The sequence below is a fragment of the Crocodylus siamensis genome, chromosome 11, assembly GCF_052110815.1.
Source record: "Crocodylus siamensis isolate JL-2025a chromosome 11, ASM5211081v1, whole genome shotgun sequence".
NCBI lineage: Eukaryota > Metazoa > Chordata > Crocodylia > Crocodylidae > Crocodylus > Crocodylus siamensis.
The window spans coordinates 10,636,808-10,662,758 of NC_143405.1; the positions used below are offsets into that span (position 1 = coordinate 10,636,808).

A 25,951-nucleotide genomic window follows, 5' to 3' on the forward strand; every position below is an offset into this window, starting at 1 on the left:
AGACAGACGTAGCACTATTCCCACTGGGACATCCACTTCTCCCTGCTTAAATGGGCTTGGCCCTTGAAGGGAGAGGAAAGGACTAATTCTTCTCTCCTTCTAATTTTACTCCCATTGAATTCTGGCTTCACTGGAGTTATTCCAGATGACACTAGTGTGCAAGACTTGTGTCTACTTTGTGCAAGAGTATGTCTACCCAGTTCTGCTCCCTCTCATCTCCTCACTTATTCCTTTTCACTGGCTGATGTAACTAATCAGCTCCAGAGCCACCTACTTCAGCACCAGTTACAGCACAAAGGAAGCTGATGGAGTGCTTGCCCTTGGGCAGTAGGGCTGCCTGCATGCTGGTGCTACCTCCTGCTGGAATGGGTCTCAGCAAACTGGGCCACACTGCCCATAGATGCTGCTCAAGTCCAAAAGCAGACAAGATTCTTTGGGTAAATCTGATATCTTTTATTAGACCAACTCAAATGGTTCGAAAAATTCTTCTTAGCAAGCTTGCTAAGAAGAATTTTCTATTTGAGTTGGTCTGATAAAAGATATTGGATTTACCCAAAGAGACTTGTCTGCCTATGTCCTTAGACCAACACAGCTACAACCCAAGTCCAAAGGCACAGAGGACTGGAGGAGCAAGCACAGGTCTAGTCTTTGAGGTCAAGAGATCCTGTGGTCCCATCTCAGCTCTACCACTGACTTGCCACATTCCTCCTGCCCCAGGAGCCTTCTGAAGTGGATGTTAATGAGGTGTCCTGAGAGGGTGGGCAAAAAGTGAAAGCTACAGTCACATTTAAGGGACTGTTAGTACCCAGAGAGTGATGGGGAGCAGGTCTGCATGCACTTGGCACCACTCTTGTATTTGATATAATCAGTTTTGCCATTGACCTTAATCATATCCATGCAACCCATGACCTCCTTAGGCCAGAGGGTTTCTTCTACTTGCTGCTGTGTGTGAAATACATTGGGCTACAGGCATTTCCTTGAGACAAAAGGAATAAGTTGTGGGGTGAGGGGATGTCAGCAGGTTGAATGGAAACTGCCTCCTACTTGACTTCTTTGCAAAAACTCCAGCGGGAAGGGATCAGCTGATGTGGGAGTCAGGCCACATAATCCTGAGGGAAAAAATGTGACTTTTAATGATATCTTGATCAGCCCAATCATTTAATCAGAGGGGTCAGGTAAGGGCCAGAGGTGGTGTTAATATCTCTGCATTACGCTGTGTTCTTATACTAAATGTTGGGTTCCTGGAGTGTGAAGCCAAATATCCATTGCACAAAGTAGAAGGGATACAAGAAAGGCTGCACAGGGCATGACACACACACATGCACGCACACACGCTGTATGCATAAGGGTATACAAGACGATCCACTGTATAAGTGTACACAGCCATGCAGTGTCCTATCATACACAAAGTGACCACTTGCCAAAGCACGGGGGCACAAGGTGATGTCAATCAACCTGAAGAGCTGCTACACGACCTATTGAGCCAAGCTGGTATCTTTAAGGGGGTTAAACCCAGTCTCTTATTTTGTCTAAACTACAGAAAACTTAAGTGGCTGAGGCCTGACTTCCTTCTAGCTCAGGGGTGGGAAATTATTTTGGGCAGAGGGCTGCTTACTGAGTTTTGGCAAGCCACCAAGGGCCATGCGACAGGCAGCCAGGGGCAGATAAATATTAATTTTCTAAATTTTTTAAGGGCCCCGTGGGCATTTTGCCCACCCCTCTTTTAGCTCCTCGCATAGACCCAATAACTGCAGGAAGTACATATGAAACATCTTGATTGGGAAGTGGTTCAAGCTAAGCAGGCTTCCTAATGTCTGATTTCTGGCAATCAGATGCCCAAGTCCGCTGTCTGTGCACTCTCTACCAGGCGTGCTGGCAGGCTTGTTCCCATAAGGTCTCCTCATGTCTTGGAGCCTGTATGGTCTAGCCATTTCTTCTAACACTGGTTCCAGGAACCAGCGGGGTTTGCGTTTACAGAGACTCTCTCTGATAACAAGGGCAAAGTGGGAAACAAATCCCCTGGAGTTGCACACAAGTAACTTTAACCCTAAAATTTAGGCTTAAAAAAAAAATTAAACCCCCCCCCGGCTATATCAACATCACCCAGTCCCCAGTGCACTGATCACTTCTGAAAGCTCTTCTCAAAGTAATAACCAGGTTCTGCTTCAGCACTGAGGGGAGATCTATAGACAGGCCAGTTTGGTAAGGCTTTTTGTACCTCCACTCTGAGCACTGAGGCATGTTTTTCAGTGTGCCATTTACAGGGGCTGGATGGATAGCCACATCAGTGCCAGGAGAAAACCCAGAGTTAACGCCAACCATGCAGTTTGAAGTGATATAAATGCTCTGGCTACTGCGGATTAGAACAAACCCTTCCCAGGGGGCCCACTAGCCCAAGTCTGCACACTGCCTCGTTCCTTCCACATTTTGCTCTAGCCCAGCGGCTTGCAAGCTTTTTAGATGCACCCCTTGGAAAATGCCAGCTCTGAGTTTTCGCCCAATTTTTATTATGGAAAACTAGAGCAATTCTTCCATTGCAAAGAACTCAGACAGACCACAACAGGGCAGAACATTTTTGACGCTATGCATTCCTATCTGAAACCTCTGGTTTTATCTTATAAATCAGGTGTAGGTGCTTGCACACATAACAGTGCTAATATTACACAGTACTCCACAGCGTCCGCAAAAGGATTTCAGAGCACCCCAGGGTCCTGCAGTATTTTGGGTAAGAATTGTTGCTCTAGCCACCGTCACAGATGGGTGCTAGACGAGATGGACCACAGGTCTCCCCTAGTCAGGCAGCTTCCACAAGTCCCCTCCTAATTTTGCAGATGACACAATACCCCCAGTGCAATGCACTCCCCTCCTACAGCTGCACACTTCAATGCAGTGTTGAGCATCTGTGCAATAACACAGGCGAGGTGCCCACCTGGCAATAAAGTGGAGAGCAATCTGCAGCAAGAGCATGCTGCCATCTCCTGGCCAGCTCTGAAAAAGCAGTGGGGACAGGCACAGGGCTCCAGAGTTGGGAAAGTCCCTTGGGATGGGGGATGGTAGTGGTTTCCAGTGGCATAGGTCAGTAGTTCTCAACCTTTTTTCTACTAGGACCCATTTATAAACATCAATGGCCAGTCCTGACCTAGTGCCCCTCACTCCTGACCCGATGCCTCCTCCCCCCAGGCCCCCAGTGTGTAGGACACGGGGGGTCCCAAGCAGCCCCTTGCAGGCTGGAAATCTGCCAGTCTTCAAGGGAGAAGCCAGAGTTTCCCACATTTTTCTCTTTAAAGGAGAATCCATTTTAAAGTTCGTTAATCCATTTTTAAAGTTTGTTCGCAATCCTTTCGTATATTCTTGTGACCCACTTTTGGGTCACGACCCACAGGTTGAGAAAAGCTGGCATAGGCACTGCTGAGCTGAGCCTTCTTCATGGTCAGAGGGGACAAATGCCTGCTTTCTGCCCCTTGTTGAGGTCTCTGACTGGGAAGTGCCACGGCCGGGGGCTGTACAGTGCTACACCGGACTGTGAAACCTTGTGTAATGAAGGCAGGGTAGATTTGCACCTTATAGACTAACCAAAGTAGATATAGATACAGCACAAGCTTTCATGAGTGGAGGCTCGTGACATGCCCATGCTCTGGCGGAGGCATGCTACTGAAGTGACCTGTGCTGTTTGGAGGAAACAGCTGTCCACAACTGCCAGCCAGAAGATTTGCACTCACTACAAACCCTGCAGAAGCCCACCAACAGCACCACAGCAAGGAATATTTCTTCCTCTCACTGCCACCTTTTCCCCGGAGGCTGTGATGGGGCAAGACCCGTTTTCAAGGAAGTGCCCAAAGAAAAGGCCATGGGGTCCCATAGTGCCAGGGAATTTTAGCAGAGACGGGAACTGGAATATAAGTGCAACCTAGAAAGCCATATTCAGAGGATGCAGGATATGAACTCAGAGATGGGGCAGTCCCAGGTGGCTGGGGCTGGCAGTGACCAGAAGGCCTGGTGGAGCAGGGAGAGCTAAGTTTTGGACAGCATTGAGTTCCCTACAGATGCAGCTAGGCACCAAGTGGGATTTTTAAAGGACTCTGAAAATCCCAGTAGGAGCTTTTAAAAATATCCAGCCTGAGACAGCAGCTGTGTTTGTGGAAGCAAAGCCACACTACTTGCTTGCTAGGGCTAGATCTTCCCAGGCAGGCCCCACAGAGCACAGCCTGCCCTACAGGGCTGGTGGTGACCATACCTTTTTGCCTTTGGCTATGAGGCTGCTGTCCTGTCTGCTCCCATCTTGCTGCTCCGGTTCCAGCTGCTGGTTCTGCACGCCGGGGCCCCGCATGGAGAATTTCCCGGAGACACGCTGCTTTCATTTCCCAGCAGCTTTCTAGGCACTCCAGTTCCCCTCGCCTCCTTGACTGCAGTATTGTTTGGGCTGAGGAGGGAGCTGGCAGGTTAGGGAAAGGATAAACAGCCCAGGACTCCAGGTTTCCCAAGTGGGGGCTGTAAGAAAAACAACCATAACTAAAAAAGGGAAGCAGGAGATGATGACCTTTTAAAAACAGAAGCTTGAACACCCTCCACCCTTGATTGACAGTAAGTTTGGAGACCACCAAACCAACTTCAACCGGCTTAAGCTTGCCCTGTTCCGCATTCTGTAACCCAGCAACAGCATGTAGAGGGACCCCAGACTTGTAGAAATTCCCCAAAGATGCACATGCATATATGCCTTATGCCTATGTATACTTATATTTGCATATGTATGACCTGTTAACATAAAGAGTACTATCGAACTCAGGTCGGGGGAACTCTTTGTCTTTGAAACATTGAGTACCCCTCTGCAGAGCAATAAACTCGCATACCGGACACTTCCTCGTTCTCTGCCTAATTAATCGCAGCTAGGAACGAGCCCAAAGACGGGATGTGGCCAGTGCTCCTCGGTGTATGGGTGCTACGCAGTGGCTGGCCAATTTCCCCGACAGGGCAAACAAATTGTTAATGGAAGAAATACCTCACCCAGGTGCCTTGCTCAGCCCTTTGCCTGGAGAGCCTGATAATGCAGCTGCCTCTGTGGAAATCCAGCTGCTTGTTCCCCTCAGGGCCCAGCCTCCAGAGCAATCCCAGTAACAGCAAGCACCTGTGCTGGGCAGGAGAGGGGCACTGTTAACTCTTCCTGCACCAGTGCCCAGCCAGCCTCCCCTATCCCCACAGTGACACAGGTTCAGCAAAGTTGTTCGACTCAGCAGTAGCACAGCAGAGGAAACTGAGGCACAGGCTGGGGAAGCAGCTTGCTCCAGGTCACCAATGTCAGAGCCTGGGTAGAAGCCAGCACCTCTTGACTGCTCTGACCACTTCATTGCTGGGGGGCAGAGGAGGGCCGGTTTTGGGGGCTTCAGTGTGAGGCAGCAGGTTGGAGTGGGAGGACCAGGTTCCCCGTCTGCTACTCCTGGCTGGCTCCCCTGGCTGCAACACACCGGGCCCTTCATCTACTTCCATCCCTTTGCGGTGACAGCAGGACACTGCAACTTTCTTCCAAAAGCCCAGGTCTGCAGACTGCCACCTGCCCCTGGCTGCACGGCACCCTGGGGAGCACAGGCTGCCTGGGACGCCAGCCTCACTTCCCCTGCCTCCGGCATCCATTGGCCACCTGCCCCACGGCCGCAGGCGCGGCCTTCGGTGGAATGTGCCCCCCGCCGGACGGGCCACATCCTTCCCGCCCGGCATTCCAGGCGCGTGCTGTGTCCGCCCGGGCCCGGGCAGCGCCCAGCCAGGGGTGATTTGCTTGTCAAGGCCCCACTTGCTGTTCCTGTTTATGAGCCGGGCTCGTCAGCCACGTATGCGGAGCCGGCTCTCGGAGCACGTTTGTAGTACCGGCTTCCTTCCTTGTCACCGTCTCAGCAACTCCTGCTTCTTTCAGACAGCCTCCTTTCTCCCGACCTTGGCTTTGCTCAAGTCCCGGTGGCCTGCTGTGCGGCATCCTCTCTGTCCCAAGCAGGGCCCAATCCAAAGCCCTTTGAAATCCAAAGCAAGGGCCTGGCTGACTTCAATGGGCCGCAGATCAGGCTCACGAAGCCCTCCCATTTGCACTCAGCCCTGGTTCATGACCTTTGCTGCTCAGCCACAGCAGCCCAGTGGACCAGCCTGCGAGTGGCAGCACAATGTGGGGTGGGATGTGGCACCGACTCAGCCAGCAACTGCGGGGTGGGAGGTGGCACCGACTCACCCCAGCCTTTTCTTTGGAGCGGGGTCTGTTTGGTGTGCTGGCCTACTCCTGGCTGGTGAATGCCCAGCATCTCATCAGCTCCCCTCCTCTACAGCAGGCTGATGTCAATGGCACAGGAGGACAGAAGCCCTATATAGGTTCTCTCAGTAAACTTGGCTCATGCTTGGGGTACAACCAAGACCCCCCCCCGCCCACGACTGCCCTCCATCTGAGCAAAGAAAACAAGGCCCATTAAGGAGGGAGAAGGGGTTCTCCCTCAGGGCCCTGGCAGTGCTAAGGGGTGGAAGTGACCATCCTCTGCCCTTGCAGTCTCCCTGGACACAGGAAATCAAATGTGAGCACCATGCCACCAGGACAGCAAGCCTCAGTGTCCGTAGCAGCTGGAAGATGGTGCCACTTGCCAAATGGCATGCCCTGGCATCATGCTGGGGGGAATCCACCATTACCAGCCCCTTCCCACTCCCAGGCAGAGTCAGGCTCCTTTCTGGTGAAAAAAAGACAGCGTCACAACTGGGGAGGATGGCAGATCCCAATAACAGGCACACGTCAGTGCTCTACTCCCCCAGCCCCAAACATAAAGGCACAGCTCACTCCTCAAACCAGGTTTCAGCCACTCTCTTTAATAACAACATGGTGCTGTACATTCGGGCAGCAGGTGCATCCTGCCACCATTAAGACTTGGGGGTTGGGAAGTTTTTTTCTTCGTAAGTACTCATGGTTTTCACCATTGTAAAAAAAAAAAAACCAACCAAAAAAATAAAACCGGAGGAAGAGTTAGAACTAAAATGCATGAGAGGGAGAGGAAGACAGTGTGTGTGTGTGAGGGAGTATGATAAACTCCTCTGTGTGTGTAAGGAAGGAGAGAGATAAGACTCTTGTGCACATGTATTTGACAGAGGGAATGTAAGAGAAACTCCTGGGTGTGAGAGTGGGGAGCATAAGAGATTTTCATGGGTTGGTGTCAGTAAAAAGCTCAGTAAGACAGAGACAGAAGGAGGCACAGTGTTTAATTCGGCATGGTGCTGAGAGGAGCCGGTCAACCCACAGAGCACTCAGAAGCCATGAGACGGAGGTGCAAAAGCAGGCAGAGAAGGGCTTTCAGTGGAGACACACTTCATCCTTAAGCACCTGCCCTGGAGACAGGGGGTGCATCAAAGCCTCAGGGCAACCAGGCTCCTGGTCCAACTGTGCCCTTGTGACCGAGGGCAGGGATTTTTCTGGCCCCTGCCCCTTGCTGGCAGTGCTGGCAAGTCCTGGCTCCAGGCAGGCTACACTGCAGTGGGCAGTGGAAGAGACAGGAGGGCAAAAGGATGCTCCACAGTGGAATCTGACCTTGCCTCAGCATCCCAGCCATGGCTAACCGCTGTCTCCTCCATCCATTGTGTGGAGCAGTGTGGATTGAGGGCCAAGCAGTGTCTATGCTACTGCATGTCTGTGGACTGGGAGGCTCTCACTCAGACCTGGCTCCAGTGAGGATTTCTCTGTGCTTCATTCAAAAATCCATGCCACGAAAGCTCATGCAAACCGCCTGCCGTGTCGGAGCATCCACCCCACCCACACGCGCCTGTCCCATCCTGAAGCAGTTCCCTCTCCTCCTGCTGGTGCTGTTGAGTGGGATAAACAGGCTACTTCCTGCCCCTAATCAACCTCAGGGAGGGGTGGAAGGGGCCGGGGGGGGGTGGTGTAAAATATCTGGAAAGAAAAACTCATTTCCTGCTGCAGAAGAAAAAGATAAAGTCTGGGCTCATTCAAATGAACTTTACTGCAGGGAGAGGGGAAGGAGCCAAACACAATGTCCTTGAAATTTCCTCCTTGGGCTCTGTCCATGAAAACAGGATAAAGCCACTTCCGCTGTCTCTGCCATTGAGCTGGAATGGGAGACAGGGCAGGAGGAGATGCTCACTGGCTCTCTGTGTTGGGGGTGGGGAGGCCGTGGCTCAGCTCTGAGTACAGTGCAAGGGGGTCTGTAGTGCTCTCTGGGGGGGAAGGAGAGTGAGAGGGGAGGCTGGGGGGAGGCAGGGCCCCTTCCCACTTTACTTCAAGGTGTCCAGATGAGTGCAGACCTGTTTGAAGACGTCGTCCACAGTGCCTTCTGCGTTCAGCTGCAGGATTGGAACAGGAGGGAGCCATTAGGGACCAGGCTTCAAAACAGACCCAGCTGGGCACTGCCCAGGCCTTGGGCCATCCAAATGCAGGCTAAGCCCCCTGCCACCGAATGCATGTCGTAGTCATGGCCGTGATAGCTGTGCTGCACGTACCGGCTAGGCTGAGCTCAAGGACAGAGCTCAGGACACTGGGCCAAAACCCACCTTGGGGGTAACTCTGATGAAGTTTATGGGGCTGCACAGGGGATTTCTTTGGCCCAGGGCCAAGTGGCCCATTCCATGGGGGAGTGGGCTGTTCCTTGGAGCACTCCCAGGGGATCCATCTCAGGCCTGATTTAAATTCCCGCAGGTTTGGACCCTGGATTGGGGAGGGAGGAAAGGGGGCATCCGAGTGAGGAACCAGCCCCCAGAGACTTGGAGAAGCCTGAAAAGCTTTGGGTGATAACTTAACACTTACCTAATTGGTTTGGGGGCAACTCCTGCCCTTCCCACCACCACCACATGCCTCACTGCAGCCCCTGTTGCTCCAGGTCTGCTCCCCTCCTTCCATGCCTCCCTCCAAGCCCATCCTGACCCTTCTCTGTATCCGGGCTCCCCCACCTTCCTGGCACTGCTAGCTTTCCAACTACCTCTATCGGGCTCAGAAAGCCCCCTGATGCTTCTCCTTCCTCCCTAGGGCCCATGACTCAGTAGCCCCCCTCCTCCTTGGCCAATCCTCATTGAAGTCTCGGTAATCAGCCTCAAACACCATATGCTCTGTGACAGGCTGGGGTCAGAGGCCTCTCCATGTGCATCTTGCCCCCATAGCCCCTGGGAATCCCCAGACAGTGAGACATGCAGAAGGCGGCTGGCTTAGAGCCAGCCAAGCCTACATCGGCTCTGCAGGGTCTCAGTACAATAGTGACGGGCAGAAGGGCTGGAGAAACCAGTCACGGTCCCAGAGTCTGTCCCTGGCCCAGTTGGAGCCCAGGATCCCAGGGCTGACCCACCTTCCGAACAATCCCTCTGCTCTCGTAGAAGGCAATGACTGGCTCTGTAGCTTTGTAGTACGTCTCCAGGCGCATCTTAATTGTCTCCTCATTGTCATCTGCCCGACCGCTGGTCTCCCCCCGCTTCAGCAGGCGCTTGACCATGGTGTCTTTCCCAGCGTCCACATACAGCAGCAGTGTTGGGGGCCCAATCTGTGGGGCAGAGGAAGGTTGGCCACCAATCTGTCCAGCCAGGGGTCCTGCAGCACAGGGACTTGAGGGCAGCTGCAGCCTGGGCCTGGAGCCATCCCTTCATCACTCCAACCTGGACGGTGGCCAAAGGGGGACTCTGGGAACTGGGTACTGTCTGGCTTAGGGACAAAGAGCAGTGGATAACTAGGGCCTGAGCCATTGAGATATCCCCCTCCCCAGCTAAGACAAAAAGGGAGAGTGGGGCTGGAGCAATTGTCCTATCAATCTGACTCAGTGAGCAGCAAAAATGGAGGCGTGACCCTGACTTTACCAACAGACACTTACACCAGCCACTCCTAAGCAAAGAGATGGGGAATTTGGGGCTTTCCGTGCCCCTGGCCAGCTGCCATTGCAGAGCACGCTGTTGCATGTGTGACGGGGAGCAGTCCAATGGAGCTGACTTCTTGTACACATGCTTGTTGACCCCTGGCTACTTCCCACCCTGCCTGGTGGGTTTCACCCTGCCACATCCTGCCCGGAGCCTGGTAAAAAAGACCATTTTGGATTGTTTTTGCAGCTGTGACTCTACAGAGCAGCCACAGCGCCGCCATGTGCCAGCCCTGTGCATTTCAGCCAGGGATCCTTCACCACCTCCCCATCAGGGTTTCCGCCCCAGACTTCACAGGCCGGCACTAACAAGGTTACAGTTTTCCTAGGGTAAATTATGAGACCTTCCTCGAGGTCAGACTCCCGGACAGTTCATGGAACAGCTGGCCATGCTCTAACCTGATTACTGACACCCGAGTGTACAACTCTCACTGCAAACACATCCCAGTAATAGGCTGAAGGGACTCCATGCAAACCCCTGTATGGTGGAGCAGGACAGTTGTTTAGGAGTCCAAGACAATGCTATCCTGGCAGTTTGGGAGAGGATGCAGGGAAGACTCTGACATCCAGCTGAAACAGAGGAGTGAGTAATTCAGGGAGGCAAGAGTCAACAGCCCGGGGGTGGACAGGACAGTGGGGCTAGAATTCCTTCTCCACCTCAACCTTAAGACAATGCTGATATCATGCCATGGCATGCCCTCAACTTCTCCCAGGGAGATGCCATCTTCCTAATGAGCCACCCCCAAACCTGAGCCTTCTGGGATTGACTTTTCAGCCTCTCACGCAGCTGCAGAGCAAGCCCCAGCCTGCCCAGCCTGTGATTGCTGACAAGACTGCAGCAGGTGCTCTCTGGAGCACCAGTGGAGGGCAAGGGGGTGTAACTGCTCCCACTGCTGCTGGCACAAGCTGGTTGTAGCTGCCCTGTGGATCGCGTTCCCTTGCTGAGCCATGGGCAGCCCTGCTCTCCCTCCCACGTGGCTCCAGTTCTCAGTGTAAAGGATGTGTGCAGCCAGAGGGTGTGTGGGAAGGCTCACAGCCCTCTTAAGAGTGCCAAAGGTCCCAGCACTCCCTGCCTCACCTTCTTCTCGAACTCCTCGCCTTGCTTCACCTCTCGGGGGTAGCCGTCAATCAGGAACCCTTTGGAAACATCTGCCTTGGCCACCATGGCATCCCTCAGCATATCGAGCACTGTGTCCTGAGGGCAGAGGGAAATGCTGGCATTCAGGGCAGGGCTGGGGACAGCGCTTCCCATTCCAGTCTCACCACAGCTTTGCACCATCCCCCACAGCTTCCAGGCTCTCCTTCTCAAAGCCGCAGTGGCAGCAGGGCTCAGCCAAGTCATTGCTCAGGATTCAGGGGTTGTGCGTAGCGCTCTGCTGCTTCACTGCAGCAGGCACCATGAGAGGAAGGACGAGAGATTCTTCCATCCATCTGGGCCTTTACACTGTGCCTGTCACCCTGGCATCCGGTCGTCTACACTCAGAGGTGGATCTTCCCTTCTGTGCTACCCTAACCTGCCCTCCTTCCCAGCTACCAGGAGCTACTAGTCTCCTGGGAAGCAAGTTTCCTAAGCTACCCTCTGGGAGCTGGGAAAGAGGTGCTCTACTAACACCCCCACAAACTAGCCTGCCAGTCTCAGATATCCACGATGCACTGCGCTCGCCAGACGAGACGTCCTGCTGTGGCCTCTGAACTGGGCTCTCTCACACAGCAGCACAGGTATACTGGGAACCTCCAAGCTACTGTATTTAAGAGCCTGTACTCACCAGGGGCACCAACTCTCCTTTCTCCATGATGGCTGAAAGCTTCTTCCCCCTCTCAGAGCCGGAGCCAACCTCTGCCCTTAGCAGGTCACCGGTGGACAGGTGGGTGTACCCATAGTTCTCGACAATCTTTTCACATTGGGTCCCTTTTCCTGAGCCAGGCCCACCTGGAATTCATGTGAGGGCAACAGATGCATAACCAAGCTGAAGCTGGAGGAAAAAGAGCCCTGATACCTCCTAGGGAAAATCCCCACTGAGAGCTGTAATCCCCAGGGATACCCAGGAAAGGTCTAGAGTCTACTAGACCAGTGTTTCTCAACCTTTTAAATAGCAAGTACCCCCTAACTTCTGAACATTTTAATAAGTAACCCAATACTCAATTTTCCAGGGGATTTTATATTTACAGACTAATGTTTGCCATCTGTTGCAAGAAGGGCTGTGCATATAAGGCTGTGATATGACAGAAGTCTGACTTGGTGTGGGTGTGGCTGCCATCTGTTTACACCAGGGGCGCACAACTCAAGTATGTACCTGGGCTAGAGGTGATGTGGCCCAAAGCTAGAAGGGCTGAACCCAGTGCTGTGCAATGCCCAGCACGCCAAAATATGACTGGGGAATTTAAAGCGCCGTGCAATGTGCCGTGCACCAATTTTTTTGACGTAGTTTTGAGAAGAAAAGAGGGTGAGAGAGAGAGAGAGAGAGACAAAAAGAGGGCAAGAGAGAGAGTGTTGGGGTACCCCCATACCCCCAGGGGTACACGTGCCACCGGTTGAGAAACCATGTATTAGACTGCCCACTGCCCCCAGGGATGAAAGGCAGGGAAGTACAGAGCCGTGCAGGGCCCCCCAGGTTGCAGGGAAGCCTGCTTATCCCCCACAGTGCCAGCGTGTCCTCAGCTGACATCTTCCTAAGGTGTCCCCCAACCTCTGCTACCAACTCTAATTTAGCTCATGCTGGTAATAACAGAAAGGCGTTTGATGCAGCAAAGAGGGGAGAAAACTGTAATGCACACAGCAGCTGGTGCTTGTGGGCACTCTGACAGACAGTCATAGCTGAAAGATGCCGGGGATTAAAAGCGCTCCCTCCAGGTGAGGCATGAGGCACAGCTCTTGCCTTGCTGCACCCTAGTGATGGATTACAAGAGGCCCTCCGTCTCCAGATGCCTTTTGCAGGTACGTGTAAGAGCCCCCCCCGCCTGCCAGGCCATCCTGACCCAGCGCCAGCCTCCTCTCTAGGTGCACTCTAAGGATTTGAGCCTGTCCTGTTTTAAATGACGGACACAACTTCCCTTGAGAGGCCAGAGCCAACATTTGCAGATGAGCACCTTGATTTTTGGAGCCCAGCCTGAGACAGCTGGGAAGAGCCCCGACTGCCCAGAAGCGCTGGGCACCTCCCGCTGGAAACCCTGCGAGCTCCTGCAGGCACCTCGGGTCTGACCCCGGAAACCACGGCCCCCCGAGCGCTCGGCTGAAAACCCTCCAGTGGTCCCAGGAGCCGCACCCGGCCTCACACACCTCCGCGGCCACCCTGCCCCTAAGGACTTCCCAGAGCTTTCTGCCAGCCAACTTACCCACCACGAAGATGATCTTGTGGTTCTTCAGTTTTTCTACGGGAGAAGGGGAAGAAGAAAGCAGAGAGTTAGTCTGAGGGAGATCATGGGAAGGGAACAGCCAGCCAGCTGGAATGGCTTGCTCTTTTGGAGGCCCTCCTAAGGGGACCGGCCGCGGCGGCCTGGAAATGGAGCCGACTTGGCAAGAAACCCCCGTTCCCGAGGGCGGGGAAGCAGCCGTGTGGCTGGCAGCTCCCGGGGAGCCGCTGCGGGGGCTCTGCCCCGGGTACCTTGGCCGGCCCGCTCCGGCGAGCGGGGCACGCACGAGCACGACGCCCCCATGCCTCCGCTCCCGGCTCCGGCTCGCCCCCGCTGGGAGCCGCTTCCGCTCAGCACATGCTGGCTCCCGAGCCGGCGGCGTCCTCGCGCGGCGGGCGGCGACCCTGCGGCGGGGGCTCCTGCGCGCTGCTATGGAGACGGTTGCCACGACACGCTCGGAGCCGGGCCGCAGCCGCAGCCGCAGCCGCCTCATAAAAGCCGAGAGCGCGGGGTTCCGCTCCCCGCGGGCCGGCGTGACCGGGACCGGAACAGACCTGCTTGTGGAGGGCAGCCCCGCTCTCCAGCCCCGGGCGGCAGCACCCTTCCTCCCCGGGCTCCCCAAACCCCGCTGCTCGGGGCCTTTCCTGGGGGCGGGGAGGCCCCACAAGCCCCAGCACCCGCCGCCCTTCTGCCTGGGGCAAGAGCTGCTGCGGACTCTGCCCCGACCCCGAGGCAACGCCTCCTCCTCCTGCAGACAGCGGGCCAAATCCAACCCCGAGGTAATTCAGCTGCTGCAGGGCGCACACTGCGTCCTCCAGATCGAAACTGGAGGCCCCGCTGCGGTGGGCGAGGAGCCGGAGCAGTCGGAAGCACACACGGCAGGAGGATGTCACCCCGAGTGAGGAAGACGAGCTTCACGGGGAGGGATGGGCAACGCTTCCTTCTGACATGGGGAGAGGATCTTTTCGGGATGTGGCGATGCACTGCTGTACCATTAACCCCGAGCAAACAACACCCCTGTCCCGGGATGTGCCCCCGCGGCTGGTAAGGCACCTCTCAGGCATCGGGCTTCAGCCACTCCTCACCTGTCTGCCCAAGGCCTTCCCTCCCCTGCCAGCCCCACTGAGCCAGTCCTGTCACATCCTATCCCACCCCAGCCTTTGTGCCCATCTTTGGTGCACGCCAGTCATCTCAGATATCCAAGCCCTCTGCATACAGCAGCCACATCCAACATGCCCAGGAGAGAGGCAGTGTTAATTTACTGTCCTGTTGAGGAAGGTCGAGCTCAGCATCCAGGCTGCCCCGTGCAGTAACAGGTGCCTGGCCCGTGCCAACACTGCAGCTCAGCCCCAGAAAGGGCTCTCAGGGACAGAGCTGCCCTGGACGTGGGCAGTTTAAGCCATAATCAATTCCAGCACCCGTGGAACTCGCTGAGGAGTGTCACAGCTCCGTCACTGCGCTACTCTGCACAGGTCAGGAGACGCTACAAGCCCCAGGTGCTGTGCTTGGACAGCAGCAGCTCACGCTGTCAGCACTGGAGATGCCAGGGGCAGTCTCTGCTGTATCAGCCCAGAGGGTGACCGTCATGCCTGGCACAGACCAGCCTTTCCAGCACTTTCAACTCTCTTGAGCGTAACGGAGACTGGGGAGAAGGGCTAAAAATACCACAGGGTGTTTCCAGAGCTGTCTGAAGTTCAGAGCCACAGCACCCAGCAACAAGAGGTCTTCTGATTACAGCCTTCTAAAATTACACCTTGGAGCACGGCTGAGTTGAGCAGCAGGAAGGAGCCTGCCTTTGGCAATGGGGAGCTTTCTAATTGCTTTGCAACACAGATCTTCCCCAGCCAAGTTGCTGAGGGACAGGACAGGCTGGGGGGATGTGCCTGCCTGTGCTGGGGACAGTCTCTGAGACTCTGGGAGGGAAGCACATGCTAAGGGAAGTGGTTTGGTCTGATCATCAGGCACCAAACCCAGAGGCAGGAGCTATGGCTCAGGCTCTGCCAGGTTGCCAGTGGTGGTCACAGCCTCAGAGGGCAGGTCCACAGGACCAAGCACAGTCAAAATGGGCATGAATGGGTCTCTAGAAAAGATTTGCCAGAGACCAACCACAGAAGCTGAGCTTCCCGGAGCATCCCTTTACAGGCAGATGAACTCTTTCATGGGCATCACTGACTGAGAGCAGGGTCTGACCTGCTACCAGAAGAGGGAGGAGGGAAAGAGCAAGGGAGAATCCAGGGAGGAAATGGAGGAAAGTGGGTCTGGCAGCTGCAGACTCACATGCCAGCTCCAGGACAAAGGTCCAACAGGGACGTTGCCAGGAGCAATTCTCTGAGGCGCATGCTTCACAGGGCTGCTCTGCTCGACTCTGGATGTCCACATCACACCTGCATGACCCTAACGCTGGGGCTGAGAAGGGGGTGATAGAGAAAAGAAGGGCAGTGAAGAGGGACCGTCTTCCTGAGGGGGTAACACAGCTACAAGACCTGGAGATTTGGATCTGAGCAAGGACTTGGACCTAACCTCACACCTCAGCACCCTGGATCTGCAGGTAGGGGCTCACACTGTGGGCTGGACACTGTGACTTGGCAGCAGTATGACAAAGACACACCGGGATGGGGAGGGAATGGGGACTGGGAAGAGGAGCTCTCACCTGTTGCCATCCTGAGGGGATCTGGGCAAAGATCTTCAGGCTGGAAGGAAACAGAAGGCTTGGTTAGAGGGCTCGGCCGGCCCTTGGCTTCCACGACAGGCTTGCTCTGGTTCAGTCCTACCTGAGGCAAAGCGGCTAGCGCTTCGCAGAGCTCTGGGGCTCTGAATCTCCTTGCTGCCTTCTTGCTGTGAGACAGGTTTCCTAGGAAGCAGAAGGGAGGCCTCTGGCAGGCCCCTTGTGTAGAAGCGGAGGGATCCCCGGCACTCCCAGAGCTGCACGGCCATGCACGCCTACCTCACACCAATGCACACGGACCCACAGCATGGGCTGGTTGGAGAACATGCTGCCCTAGTAACCGGATGCTTACTCTGCACCAGAGCGCCGAGCCCAACGGTGCAGATCCACCCAGCTGCCCTGCAACCGGACACCCACCCAGCTGGCACCGGGTCCATTTGAGATGTGCCTGAAGACCTCAGAAGAGAGTGGCCCTGACCCCCTCCCTGCAGCTGTGAGGGTGCGCAGCCAACACGCCCCACCCAGCTTAGGACCTCTGCCCTTGCGGCCCCCTTACCCGGTGCATTCAAGCACTCCTGAGCCTCTGCAGCAGCTCTAGAGAGCCGGTGAGGCTGTGCTTGTCACTGTGACAACCAGCCGTCCCTGCTGTCTGCTCCAGCCAGCCAGCCAGAAACAGGAGACGAACACACCCCACGGGGACTGCGAGGCAGACTCAGAGTGGGTGCGAACCGGGGAGAGATCTGGGGGTGAGCGGAGAGATGGACCTCGCCGGGGCAGGTGACTTCTCCAGCCCTGCTGTCCAGAGCCACCGTCTGCTGGACCTGGCTGCTGCCTTACAATGAGACCGCCCTTGCATATTTAATAGCCTCGGGGATGCTTGGGTTACAGCCCGAGCTCAGGTGTCAGAGCACTCTACCACAGGACATGGGTCAGCGCTGGACAGGGCATGGGGAGGCCCGGTATGAAGCTGACCTAGAAGCATGTACTGCTCCCATGGCCCAGAGAGCAGATGGATGGTCCCTGGCTGCAGCCAGCAGGCACGCTACGGGATCCCCAGATGACATCCACTTTGCAGAAGACTAATAAAACCTGGGTTGTCTCTCTGCGTTCCTCTGCTTTCCAAGCCCACAGGGAGCAACCCACCAATAGCGTTTCTGAGTGTTTCTCTCCAGCCAGGAGGGCTAGGGACTCCCTTTTGGTTTTAAACCAGAACCAAGGGTTTCCCCTCATCACAAGGCTCCAGGAGCTGGGGCTTCCAGGACAATGCTGAGAACTGCAGGGCATGTAATAACGTCACCAGGCACAGAGCACAGCATTGCCAGGAGGCCGATCCAGCTGCTGCATGTGTGAGTGACCACTGCCCCGTGTGCCTGCCTGGTGCGACTGCATCGGCCTCTTGAAGGCTCAGGACAAGCTCAGTGGCTTCTTTACCTGGCAGGAGAAATGCCATGTATCTGTGTCCAAGAAGGCAGTTTTCCTGAACCGCATCACAGGAGAACTGCTTTTCTGGTGTGGTTCAGGACCCACTGAGGTGCAGCAGCTTTACACCTGGTTTGTAGAAATGGGAGTATCCTCCCTTGCTTGCTCCGAAGGCCTTACGGCTGAGCGCAAGCAAAACTCGGAGGCATCCAAACCCCAAGCCTCCAGGCTTGGGCATGCAAGTAGGATGCCTGCCAAAGGTTTTGGAAGTTTTGGAAACAGCTGGAGGATGTTTGCCGGTACTAGGGCCACTTACAGTTCTGGACTCTTGGATTTGGAATTAGTTTTGGCTAATTTGGCCACAGATACAAATAAAAAAAAAAAGTCTCTAACACAAAGCTGGTGCATCTCTGAGCTCCCAGTCACAGCTCCTCTCTGTGGCAGGAGGCCTCCTTTGTTTCTCCCCAAAATCTCTGTGCTGTGACAATGTGATTAGGATGGGCCCAGCAGAGGCGACGCACCCTTACCCTATCCCTTCAGGTAACCTGAGCTGGCTACATTCCTGAAACCTGCTCCCTCTGCCTACGTGACTGGTATCACCTACCTGGGTGAGGGGCATCTACCTGGTGAGCTGGAGTCTGCCCAGCAACTAGTGATGTATTTCAAATTGACTGGCCAACAGTCAACCAGAGCTGGCCTCCACTGGACCAGGTGAATGAGGTCACAGGGGCTATATAAGTTAAGACTGCCCAGGAGGAAGGGGCAGCAGCCATGCAGGGGACCCAGATTTAGAAAGGAGTTTTACCATCTAAAACTGGCTCTCTCCCCCAAAACTCACAAGCTAGGAACAGCCTGCCTCTAGAGGGAACCTCCACCAGCCTCTGGAGGATGCTTGTGAGTAAGCTACTCGAGGTCTGGTTAGATATCTAGCTGGCAGTAACTCAGATGCGTGATCAAAAGGCTACCTCAGCCGGACTGTTTTGCTCTGTGGGATTTCTATGAGATTGCTCAATCTTGTACCCTATTTTCACCCTGCCCCTGTAATCAATAAAGTTCTCCTTTGTGACCAGTGTGGGAAACTTATTGAGGAGTGGGTCTAAATTATGCTTAAGAGACCCCTTAGGTCTGTGGACTAAGGGAGACTTTCCTTTTTGACCCCCGACTTGGAGAAGTGCCCCAAGTGCCTGTACTGGGTTGAGTACCCATAGGACTATTAGGCCTGTGTTTCCCCAGGGACACAGGCCCGAGAGAGTCCCTTCTTGGGGTGGTGGCAGCTACGTTACCCCCAGGCTAGCGAGTGTGCTCCAGGAAGGGGGACAGCCGGACGTGAGGTGCCCCTAGGGAGGCACCCGGAGCCTGGAAGGTGGTTGGGCGCAGGGAGGTGGGCAGCTCAACGCAGGAGCACCCCCTACTGGCCCACCACACTCTCCACTCCCCAGAGAGGAGGATGCGCAGGGACCAGGCTGCCTCCTGCCAGGCAGTGCTGCACCCCAGGGAGCTCATTTTGGAGCCCCAAAGGGCCAGGTTAGCTCAGGGGCTCCAGCAGAGCTTGGCCTGATGGCTAAGATGGAGGGACAGGCCCCATAGGCTGGGCACACAGTCCCTGGGATCATCTGCTCCTGCCCTGCTTGAGCATCAAGCATCCTTCCCAGCGGGAAGCCAGGCTGATTGATTGACAGCCTTCCCAAGCAACCACTTTTTTAAAAGCATAGGGCCAAACTTGTTACCCCACAGTGTTCCTAAGCACTGCCTGGCTCTGCCTGTAGCCCCTTGCTACTGCTAATGCAAAGTAGAGAGCAGGTAAATATGTGCTGGGGACACTAGAGGGAGTTGGGGAGGGAAGCCCTGGGAGAAGGCAGCTGGGGAGAGGCAGCTGGGTTTTGGGGGCATGGGTGTCCATCCAGTCTCACCCCACTGACTGCAAGTCTGCAAAGGGCTGAGCTGCTCTGGTGTGATCCCACCAGCTGGCGCAGCCCCCACATGTGGACAAGCTGCACATGTGTGTGACGTGACTTGTATGTGCACAGCTTGCTCTGGCTATCAGTATAATCAGATACTGGCATGGGTGCAGCCAACAGAGGCAAAGATGCAGGGCAAGCTGAGCCTTCTTCCAGTCGGTCGTCTAAAGTGATAGGGCAATATCCCTTTAAATACCCTGTGATCCTTTCAGTGGTCCTCACGGTATTTGGAAGCAGCAGCAGGATGTCTAGCTAGGCCTGGCAGTAGCAAGGGTACTGAGGTAGGACTCAACCATGTCCCTGCCATGCCTTCACGTTGCTGTTGGGTATAAAGAACAAAGACACAACATAGATTTGGCATGACTGCACCATCCTCCATGCTCCCTGGGCCAGCTGCCCTCCTCCTCAGCCCTGCCCAGAGCAGCAGACTTGCCCGATCCTCTCTGCATCCTTGCCTGCAACCACCCAGCTCCCCTGCGAGACACCTGCCTCCCCCACACCACATCTGTAACTCCCCATGCCCAAACAACGATCGTTCCCCTTGCACAAAGCTGCAGCACCCTCCCTGCAACCTGGTGGGAACCAGGGGCTTAGAGAAGGGGCTGGCTACCTCCTTGGTACTGGGCTTCATTTTTCCTGGCGCTATGGGGCACCTCAGGGCCCAGTCCCCTCCCACCCACCCCTGGCTTCATCTCCTGTGGGCAGCAAACCCCTAAGTGCTGTCTTCAGGCCCAGACTATTACCAGCTTGGATAATGCTTGAACCCTTTGAGATGAGGGCTCGGACAGCCCATCCCCAAAATAGACCTATGTCCTTCCAGAGCCTGCGCCGCAGCCCACAAGCCCAGCCTCAGCAGGAGGAGCAGGGAGTTCAAGTTACAGTCCCCCAGCCCAGGCCTAATAAGGACAGGTGCCCTTTGGGTTCAGCCTGCTCCTGGGTTCTAAGTATGGCCCAGCCATAAATCCCCCCGGGGCACTTCCACACCTGTGCTGGGGTGCGGTCAGCACCAAGGAGCTGCGGGCCAGATCCTCGTCTTGCCCCAAAGGGCAGTCAGGCAGAGGAAGGCAAAGGTCATGAGGAACCCAAGTTGGTCCTGAAATAGGAGCCTTCTTGCTCCCAGGTGGAGTTCAAGAGCCCCCCTGGGAGCCATTCTCAGCCCTTCACCTTGTGCTTCACCCACACAAGGCCCCTGAAGCCCAGTTTTATGGGCAGAGGAGGCCTGAAGTGACCAAGCCAGCCCTGGCATGAGATGGGGCAGCTCCACTGAAGCTGTGCCTGAGCTGCTAGTGCCAAGGCTGAGCTTGAGTCTCGGAGGGTCAGTGGCTGAGCGGGGGCAGGTCCGTTTGTAGGGAGGAGGTCGAGGGGTTTAGGGAGTAGGGCAAAGGCCCTGGGTGCGGGTGTAGGGTGATATTTGCAGGTGCTCTCAAATGCCCGTGGCTCCAGGCCATGTTCAATCCCAGCCCGCTTCCTACAAGCAGCCTCCTGGCTGAGATCGGATGACCTGGCAGCCGAATACCAAACATACCCACAACCTTGGGTCCCTGCCAGCACCCCCAGCCTTGTTGCTCTACATGCTGCAATAGCAGCTGAGCCAGCTCCAGCCCTGCCTCCACCCCAGCAGCCTCCCTCAGCCTGGGGTAGTGAGGGGGGACACATTACACACAATTATGTTAACCTCCCCGTCTGCTCTGGCTGCCCAAGGTGGGCTCACAGCCCACCCAGCACCAGAGCAATGCAGGCCAAAGCTTTGCTTTCCATAAGCACAGAGACAGGAAAAGGAGCAGGTGTGATATGAGTGACTGTGGGAAGGGCTGGGGGATGCTTTTCAGTGTGGGGTCCCTGGCTGCAACACATGGACCAGAGCTGAGAGGTCTCAACATTGCTGCTGCTATGTCCCTGCCCTTTCCCCAGAGCAGTGCTTCCCATCCCACAGCTGGGCAACAGGCTGTCTATGGGACCATGCCCTGACCTGGTGGGCTAGCCCTGGGAAGCTGCTGATTTCAACATCTTAGAAGACCCAACAGAGACATTAGCCTAGAGAGCAGGTGACTGGGTGACCCGATAACAAAAGGCTTAGAGTGCTCCTCAGAGCCAAGAAGCAGCTCTGCCAGCCTCGCGGCCAGCCTGATATTCCCATCCCCACCCCCGGAAGTGGCACTCGACTGCCCCTGCATCCCCACATGTCCCATCCCTTCTCCTGGGGGGCAGACAGGACCTATTTGCTAGGTGGGGCACTGTAACCCGAGGGTGCTTGTGAGAAAGACCATTGGTCTGGTCCCATGGCTGCTGGGCCTTTCTGACTCCTGTAAAGTCCCACTTCTCTCCAGTTTGACTCTATGGCCATGTAGAAAAAGCCACAACCCCAGCAGGGCTGGCAGGAATTGTACAGCCCTGTAGTTAAGTGGCAAGGCTACAATCCTGATAGTGGGAGCTGACCCAGTAAGTCAAGGGGTGGCAAGGGACTCTGTGCCTGACAGGATCGAGTCTAACGCTGAAGCATCTGGGCTGGGAATAGCATCCCTGGGTGGCTGCTTCCTCATGGGTGATGCAGAGGGACCAGACAAGCAGCTGTTATCCTCTGTGGCCTGTGCCATGAGGGAAAAGCCACGGCGTAGACCCAGCTTCTCTCCCACTACTCCAGGCTTAGTCATATTCAGCTTGGGGAGTGGCAGAGCAAGCACGATGGGCTTGGTGCAACATCGCTGGACAGGCAGACAAAGCACAGAGCCGTTGTTTCCATGCAGCCTCTGTTGTAAGCTCCCCGGGGCAGAGCCTGCATCTCCTGGCCTGCGTGGGCCGCAGACAGCATGGCGCATGCCCCGGGCACCAGCATCCCACCGTAGTTAGACCCAACAGTGCAGGTCTCAGCATTAGTGCCAGCTGGACAGCCCTGGAGGCTTCCTGGCCACAGCAAAGTCCAGAGGCCTGGACACTCCAACTCCCTCTCTGAACAGCCGCACACCTGACTATCGGCCATTTGTTTGCAGCAGAGAAGCTGACCACTTCTCTGCCTGAAGTCTCCAATTGCCCTGCCTCCCAGGCCCAAAGGAGTTTCTTGCTCTCTGCGTATTTGCTATTATCAATGGCTCTGTGCGCTGCACCCATTGCTTATGGCACCAGGCTGCTGCCAGGCTCTGCCAGGTTTGGCCCTGCCCCCATCCCAGTCTATGGCGTGGGGCCAGAGCAGCTCCAAATGGGGAAGGGCTCCATCTGCCCTTTCTACTTGCATCATCCAGCTCATGTGGAAGCACTAAGCCCTGAGGAGAGCTGGAAATCACACGAGGAAAACTCCCCTTCCCAGTGACACCAGCTGGGGCCTGAGAACTCAAGACTAAGGAAGGGTGGGACATGCTACCTGGGGGCACTGTGCCTGCCACCATGTGAACCCCATTTAATGGCAGCGTTGGGGCCTGAGGACTCATCTTCTAAAGACCAGGGAGTGAATTCAGTGCTCATGCTCGTGAGGGACACCAAGCCTGGCGCAGGCTCTGGACAAACTCTGGTTTGCAACTCTGGTTTGCAACCCAGGCCAGCTTGTCCAGGCCACAACTGTGGTTTGCAACCCAGGCCATCTCCTCCAGTCCAGTGCCTCTCACCCAGGTTTGCCAATGCATCTCAGCCCTGATCCACAGCTTGATGTACCCTGGGCCCTTCTCCCCACACCTGTCATGTGAGCTACAGTCCCCAGCACAGGATTGCAGCCCAGAGCTCCACCAACGTGCTCCTGACTGTGACCCCTCACCTCCAACCCCAGTCTCTGGCCCTCCAGTGGCTCAGTCAACACACCAGGGAACTCTAGGACCCTTCTGAGCTGAAGCTGGAGGCACATCCAGAGACAGTGAGAAAAGTGAGCAAATGCCAAAGCAGGCAACTGCAGCCTGCAACAAGCAACCAGAACACATGCTAGACCAGTCTGACACCACGCACAGCTCCCTGCTGAAGCCAGGCACCAACTCGGCTGGGTTTTTAGACTGCCCTAGAAGCCTGCACCATCCACACAACATGCACCAAAGTCACAGCCAGGGCCCAGCAAGAACAGGCTTCCTCTATGGTCCATCCAGAAATCAAGGCACAGCAAAGTTCCCACCTCCCTGAGTATGGGTGAGAGGAGCTGTTGTCCAGCGGGGGACATGGAGCCACAGGTGTTAAGTGACCTGCCCAAGGTCATGGTGTGTCCATGCAAGAACCAGGCTCAGAGGCCGGGAGCCCTGACTCACGGTCCCTGCGCGCAGTCACACAAGATGCAGGCAGGTGCGCCTGCACCTGTGGGGAGCCCAGAAAAAACCACCTGATGCAGGGAATAAACACTGGCAGGCCTGGGACTGATGACACACAGCTGTGGGGAGAGCCTGCCGTCGCCGCGCTGAGCCTGGTACAGCGGCAGCTGGCTGCTGCATTGCCAGCAAAACAACCCTCAGCCCAGAGCCCAGCAGCCAGACGCCTCGACCCCAGGGCCAGAGGAGCAGTGGGGAACAAAGCAGGGCTCCAGTCTGCAGCAAGGCAGGGTTTACAGCAGCCCTGCCCTCTGGGGACCCCCTGCACAGCACAGCTCCCTTCCCCTCCTGCTGAAGCTCCCGCCCAGGGGCCGCGCTACTGACCTCAGCGCTGGGATGGTGGAGTCTGAGGAGGCTGGGAGGAGAAAGGGCCGGTTCGCTCCAGCCAGCTGCCCTGCATGTCCTGCCTGGCTATTTTTACCGCTATATATAATGCTGCCATCCGCACTGCATGCCGGGAGGAGGATTTCTCATAGCCTTGGAGCAGGCAGAGACACCCGACTCCTGGGGATGTGATCTGAATACCAATGATTTAGGGGCGAGGGGGGGAGGTGGCTGAAGGGTGGGGGGAGTCGGCAGCACAGACAAAGAGCTTGGGGAGGGCGAGAGCGGAGGCGCTGGTGGGAGAAGCACACACTTAGCCCTGGTGTGGCTCCAATAAGGCGGCTGGAGCACGAGTGGGCAGAGCAGGGCCAGACTCGCCTCTTCATGCTCCAGGGCCTGATCCTGCCCCCACCTGGATCAGGATTTGGCCCCCAGAGTGCCATGACCCCCCTTGAAGCCTGGAAGACCTGAGGACTCCCTCCCCTGGGGCTGCGAGGCATGTGGGGCCCTGTGTGCAACAGGCACAGAGGGCTGGGGCAATACCAAGGGTAGGGCTGTGTCTAACCTTTCCTCCCTATTCCCTAACACTGAGTCCAGTGCTGGGAAAAGGTCCCAGGCAAGATCCCAGTGGGCTGCCACGTGGGGCAGCAGGAGACACTTTCCCACACATGGCCAGGCTACTGTGACCTGGAAGGACCCTCTCTAGGACACGCAGGGGAATTCGGCCTTCAGGCTCCATCAGCCCCTGGCATCTCTACAGAGATGGGCAGCAACTCTCAGCCCAGTTCTTGTCAGCCATGGAGGCCTGCCTGGAAAACCCCAGACTCAGGTCATACAGGCCAGTGAGGAGCCATCAGGGGCTCCAACTTCTCTGTCGACCCATGGGAGAGAGAACACATCTCAACAACACCGCAAGTAACTGCACTGAACACAACACAATGGCTACAGCAGGCAGTTCATCCAGACTGCCAAGCAGCAAGACAGGGGGAAACTACCTGTCGTACAGGGTCAGCTGTGCTCCCTGTTGAGTGCAGGGCCCTGGCAGCTTTGCTTCACAGAGCACAGGAAGGAATTTTGCAGCTGAAAACTTTTTCTAGCAACAGACAGATTTGGCGGCAGTTGCGTTGCTTGCTGCAGTACAGCATGTTTGCTGAATTACGCATTACCAAAAATGTACCCAGTATTTTCTTGCATACAACATACACCTTTTCCCCCCAAAACCAGCTGCTGGAAATTTCAGTGTGCATTATATGTGAGAAATATGTAAGAGCGGTTTCTGCCTTACTGCACAAGACTCACCGGCAGCAGAACAATGAGCAGACTCCAATCCCTAGCTGCTGTTACTTACCGCAGGGAAAGATTTTTCTTCGTTCTGCCCTTAAAACAATGTGCATATTTTATCTGAGGCATGTTGTAGGTGGGAAAATATAGTGCATTACATTCAGAAAAACCCACCATGCTACACACTGATGTTTCCAGAACAGCCCACGTCCATTGCCCAGTCCCAATGAATTGTTCAGTCTCTGGAGTCACCAGTGAACTGACAAAGCTGCTGGGTGCCCAGCCCCTCATGCCAACAGGCACTGGGGCTCTCTGCCCATACCCCCCATCCATGCCCTCAGTCACCCCCACGCAGGAGCCTCTCAACAGCTCCACAGCAAAGGTTGTTGTGTGCCCTGCCATCCTGCCAATACAACACTTCAGAGCTGGTGGCTGCCACAACAGGGAAACAGAGGCAGACCCAGAGGGGACCCAGCCCCTGTACCCGCAGTGAATGCAGCTACAGGAGCCTCTTCATTTTTCTCCCTTTCTTCTTAGTATCCAGGTGGAAGCACGGGGCTGGGAGTCAGGGCCCCATTTCCAGCTCTGCCACTGCCTCAGTGTGGCCTTGGGCAAGTCTCTTGCCTTCCCTCTGCCTCAGTTTCCCCTGGGGATGGGAGTTACCCCGCTCAGGAGCAAGGCTCAAGTCTCATGAGCACATTGAACGCCCCAGAAGTACAAACAGTTAGTCATGTGACCAGACCACTTAGCACCTTGAATTATTATTCCTAGGCTGTTTAATGAGTTGCTTCCTCCTATTGTGTGCAGTTTCAGGCTGGG

The 25,951-nt window shown here is 55.6% G+C and overlaps 1 protein-coding gene across 3 annotated transcripts in view; it reads right to left on the reverse strand.

Moving 5' to 3' along the window:
- Positions 1–6,807: 6,807 nt before the first annotated feature.
- Positions 6,808–25,951, reverse strand: part of AK1 (adenylate kinase 1) — a 28,591-nt gene continuing 9,447 nt past the window's right edge. The window contains exons 1-7 of one of the 3 annotated variants that reach the window (XM_090021737.1): positions 23,852–23,949; positions 15,862–15,901; positions 13,194–13,229; positions 11,627–11,790; positions 10,939–11,055; positions 9,303–9,494; positions 6,808–8,310 (exon numbers count right to left, since the gene is read on the reverse strand). In XM_090021737.1, the coding sequence (XP_089877863.1) occupies positions 8,242–8,310; positions 9,303–9,494; positions 10,939–11,055; positions 11,627–11,790; positions 13,194–13,229; positions 15,862–15,871 (588 nt within the window). In that variant the 5' untranslated portion in view covers positions 15,872–15,901; positions 23,852–23,949 and the 3' untranslated portion in view covers positions 6,808–8,241. Of the gene's footprint in view, positions 8,311–9,302; positions 9,495–10,938; positions 11,056–11,626; positions 11,791–13,193; positions 13,230–13,462; positions 13,683–15,861; positions 15,902–23,851; positions 23,950–25,951 lie in introns of those variants that run through there. The other 2 variants (XM_090021738.1, XM_090021736.1) reach the window with 2 other exon arrangements.